Source organism: Penaeus vannamei, chromosome 37 (genome assembly GCF_042767895.1).
Source record: "Penaeus vannamei isolate JL-2024 chromosome 37, ASM4276789v1, whole genome shotgun sequence".
NCBI lineage: Eukaryota > Metazoa > Arthropoda > Malacostraca > Decapoda > Penaeidae > Penaeus > Penaeus vannamei.
The window spans coordinates 11,172,921-11,177,920 of NC_091585.1; the positions used below are offsets into that span (position 1 = coordinate 11,172,921).

The window sequence follows — 5,000 nt, forward strand, 5'->3', positions numbered from 1 at the left end:
TCCCTCTGGCACTGGAGAATCACTTGTCTCCTTGTTTGGAGTCAGTCCATTTCGTGGGGATGGCACTTCCATACTACTCTCTGGCTCTGAAACAGCTTCCTTACCTACAGGTGTTGATGGCACTTGGGAATTTTTGGCACCTTTCAAATCCTCACTGCTTGGACTTTTACCAGACTTTCCCTCTGGATCTTTTGCATTATTCTCACTCACCACAGCACTACCTAATGCACTGTCCTGTCCATCTGCTTGGCCTGTTCCCTTCAAACTACCCACACCCTCATCCTCAGGAGAACAAGTGTTCAAGATCACTGGTGAGGAAGAGCCACTGTTGTCCATTCCAGAGGAAGAACGGTCTGAATTGGACCTCGCAAAGGTGGTACCTTTTGAGATGACTGGCGTCCCTGGAGACTGTGGTGTTCGCCAGCCGTTGGGTGAGTCATCACGCCACAAAAATGAGTCCTAAAGAAAAAGAACTGGTGAGAAAACACATTCAGGGAAGATCACTGAATATTTACTTGCTATTAAATGAACTTTCTCTGTTTTTCCTGTCTAATGTCATACTAAAATACTAAAAAGAATGAAAAGATACTGAACTCTGGAACATATCATTACTATCATACATACTCAGTGAGGCAAACAGCCCTGAAGCTCTTGCAATCACAAACTTATGAGACTCTATAGAAATAATAAGCAGTTCCATACCTCATCATCACTGTCAGGATAGAATGCCTCAGAGTTCACACCCGAACGCCTCCTTACGGCAATGGTGCGCTGATCATCCTCCTCCTTCAGGTGAATGACATTGCGTACACCCCAGTAGATCTTCAGTACACCCTCCAAAATGACACGGCCATTTGCCTTTAAGGAGAATGAAGGCTTTGTTGTAAATGGATACAAGCTGTAGCTGCATTCATTCCATCCACTGCCTTGTGTTTATGATTTGGAGACATGTGCTTATTCAAACTATGAAGCTTGCAAAAATTACAATTATATAACACAGTAGAGCAAAAAAAAATTTGATGGGGGGAGGTAGTTAGGTGTTCCTTCAGTGGATATAATCCTATATATGAAATAGTGCCACAATAGAAACTGGATATCTCTATACAAAGAAGGAATAGGCTATGCATCAAAGTACCATAATACTTCTCTAAATGCAAGCACTAGAGATAATAAACAAGAGCAAACTTAATGCTGGGAAATAATATTTGTGTACATAATATATGCAATAAACAAGTATGCAGTGTATATAAAAAGGAAAATAAACAGTACATACCATTTTAAAGAAAAAACAGATATGAAATGGAACATACACCTGCTCATGCACACACAAATCTCTATCACAGTCTCAGTCTCAGTCTCAGTCTCAGTCTCAGTCTCAGTCTCAGTCTCAGTCTCAGTCTCAGTCTCAGTCTCAGTCTCAGTCTCAGTCTCAGTCTCAGTCTCAGTCTCAGTCTCAGTCTCAGTCTCAGTCTCAGTCTCAGTCTCAGTCTCAGTCTCAGTCTCAGTCTCAGTCTCAGTCTCAGTCTCAGTCTCAGTCTCAGTCTCAGTCTCAGTCTCAGTCTCAGTCTCAGTCTCAGTCTCAGTCTCAGTCTCAGTCTCAGTCTCAGTCTCAGTCTCAGTCTCAGTCTCAGTCTCAGTCTCAGTCTCAGTCTCAGTCTCAGTCTCAGTCTCAGTCTCAGTCTCAGTCTCAGTCTCAGTCTCAGTCTGTCTCAGTCACACACACACACACACACACACACACACACACACACACACACACACACACACACACACACACACACACACACACACACACACACACACACACACACAAAAAAAATCTGCCTCTTGAGCACACTTACCTCCCTGCTCTTCAGCTCCCCTGGTTTCCCCTCATAATACTGGTTATATGCCTTCAGCTTAGCCTCCAAGTGTGACCTGCAAGAAGTAACATTCATCTCCAATCTGCTTTGTCTTCTCAGTTCCTCAATGGATTTGTCATCATTTAAATTACTTTTTTGATATTCAACATGTGTTTGTTTTTTTAAGGCAAAAACAATCAAGAGCTCAATTTGAAATATGCATGCATGCATACATGCAATGGTCTTTAGAATACAGTGTAATATCAAAAGCACAATGTAGGGTATCCTAAGTTTGAACTATTTAATATACTTTTCAAAATACAGAAAACAAGATCAACAGTAAAATTTTCTTCAGTATTACTTTCCCAAGTTTGCTCTCTTTATAATACTCCTCAATACTGATAAAAGTTTAACAGTACATTTTTCTCTCTACAACTCACCTTTTAACTTGTCCATCTCTATTCTCCACTTTCCCAAAGGAGGTGTGGCACTCATTGCGTGTCCCATGGCCAAAGAGCTGAGGGCCAAAGAGGGCTCCATAGCAAGGGTGGTGGCAGTATGGAACACCTTTGTGCTGAAGAGGGAAATCAGACATTAAAACTACTTACAAATCAAGAAACATAATTCTGTTGAAATCCATTGTAGGATACCAAATAAAAGCAATAGCAATTTATCACAGCAAAAATAACCCTCCATAAAATAATCTAAAAAATAATATAGTTTCAAAATTCCTGAATACCAACCTCTGCATGCTGGCCAGGATTTAGTCTCTTGCCACATTCCTCACACCGAAGACACTTGGGATGCCAGTCAAACCCTAACGATTGTTTTCGCTCCGCTAAAATCAAATAAAGCATTAATGTAAGGATTCAAGATTTACATGGAAATCACATGTACAGTAAGTTTACATATCTACTCTCTCCTAAATTCAAATAGATAACAAAAAATTATACAACATTTTGCCAGTAAAGCTCCCTCTTTTAAATATGTGAACTTGCAATAAAATGTAAAGACAGCCCTATCCTTAAACCTTTTTAAAAATTGCATTTACCAAACCTATTGCTACCTTTCCTCTTGACAAACAGACTATTGAATCAATATAAATATATAGTGAATCACATGATTACTTTTTCTTTTAATTTTCATTATCATTAACATTACCACCACACTGCAGCCATGGGACACAGCCATTTCCTGTGTGTACTTGCAGTGATTTATTCAATGAGAAATAAATTATATGGTTTCTCAAAAAAATTTATGTTTCTGAAAATTTGGGTATTACTTCTATGCAATGTCATGTTAGATTTTATGATAATATTTATTCCATCAGCCCAATTTTAAAAAGTCTGCATCTTTTTAGGTCTTATTGTTAATTAAAAGGGAAACAAAACACTAGACAAGATGTACAGGAAATTTATGACTATTCTGAGTGAAAAAATGTTTAACAGTATGTTTTTCTACCTTTCTCAAAGCTTATTTACCTTTTACTGTTTTTCTAGATAGGTTAAAGGGGATCACAACACACCAACTTCAAAAAGTAAATCATAATGTATTTATTATCATGGGTTGCATCTGCTACTACCTCATGCCTGGGTTGCAGGGTATTGCAGGCATTAGTCACACAATACCTGAACATCATACCTACCATAACACCTGGTGAGTACCGCAGACACATGGCGCTTTCACTAAATGTGATGAAAAACTCATGATGTCTTGGAATCTAATAAAAAACTGAGGTACATCTTACAAATGGCAATAGTTTCATTGTCAGTGTGGCTACCAAATCAGAGTCTTATAAACCAACTTCTGCTTCACGAACTATTATTGATATGACCTTACAGTCAGTTATTTTAGTAAAACACTAATAAGATGTCTCAATAAATAATTAATTCAAATGTGAACTACCACAAATACCTCAATATTATAGATATTTCATATGTTTAATAGGATACAGAAAAGTCTACTTTACTTAGCTAGAACTTTCTATTGTTGTACACAAAGCATTCATGTCACTGTCAGTGCATGACCACATACCAGGTCTTGCTTTAAAATGATCATAACATTCCCTACAGACTAATTACTCTGATCTATTTGTAGTAAATATTGTTCACAATCTATTTCAAACAAACTGAATACAGCATACTTCAGTTCTGAAGCTAAATAATAATCAACTGGGAAGAAATATCTTTAAATATAAACTTATAATCTGTTGCAATGAAAAATAATGCACCACAATATGACGTACCATAAATCTGCATTCAATTTACTATGCACATGATCTACCATATGTTATAAAGCTATTCCAAACTCTGTAAACATATCATCTCTACTTTCTTTCAAGTGCTAAAGCCTGAGAATTATTCAGTTCTTTATGTTCACAATTCTGAACATTATATGAAAAAACTGGACTGATTCTATCTATGTACATAATCTATATGAATCAATGAATAGCATCATGAACTCTGTATATAGACTAATTAAGATGCTAGTTATGGAAGAGGGGCATGGCTTCTCTACAAATAAGCATACAATAACTGTCATTGATTTTCTTATTGTCTCTAATAGTGTTTCATATACTAAGATTATCAATAATTCTAAATCAGAAATTTTGTATGGATTATGTTTACCTATAATACCTTTATCTTTTTCTTTATATCTCTAAGACTAAGTCTCAATGATCATCATTCACACTATGCAAAGATGGGTCAACTATTAACCCTTTGACTACAAATACCCAAGAACTAGACATAAAGGTAATTTTCAATCCATGTCGTGTTGCAGCATGAAGGGAGACCTAATATCCCAAAGGGAGGAGAAAAACCTCATAATTACACAAATCCGTCTCCTTTGACCAATAACCTCTCCAAACCAGCACTCCAGGATACAGTTGGAAGGTTAACCCATCACCAACCTAACATCAAGCAGGCTGACACTATTAGAAAATGGGACACTGAAGTTCATGCCATATAAGGGTTATCATACATAGGAGGGTAACAGGCCATGAACTTCAGTCACTTTCTCTGAATGTAATACTCCCTTAACTTTATTAACACCCTAAAATTACAGTGGACATGACAATGCTACTGTCCTGAAAAGGTGGATGACATAATCATTATTCAGAAAACCCAAGAGAATTTTACATTGACAAGACTTGTATTT

General features: G+C 37.1%; 1 protein-coding gene across 1 annotated transcript in view; it reads right to left on the reverse strand.

Annotated features, from left to right (window-relative positions):
* Window positions 1-5,000, reverse strand: part of Rassf (Ras association family member) — a 13,778-nt gene that overhangs the window by 8,377 nt on the left and 401 nt on the right. The window contains exons 2-6 of the mRNA XM_027373982.2: window positions 2,585-2,679; window positions 2,282-2,415; window positions 1,842-1,917; window positions 703-858; window positions 1-459 (exon numbers count right to left, since the gene is read on the reverse strand). The exon at window positions 1-459 is cut by the window's left edge and continues 126 nt beyond it. Of these exons, the coding sequence (XP_027229783.2) occupies window positions 1-459; window positions 703-858; window positions 1,842-1,917; window positions 2,282-2,415; window positions 2,585-2,679 (920 nt within the window). The remainder of the gene's footprint in view (window positions 460-702; window positions 859-1,841; window positions 1,918-2,281; window positions 2,416-2,584; window positions 2,680-5,000) is intronic.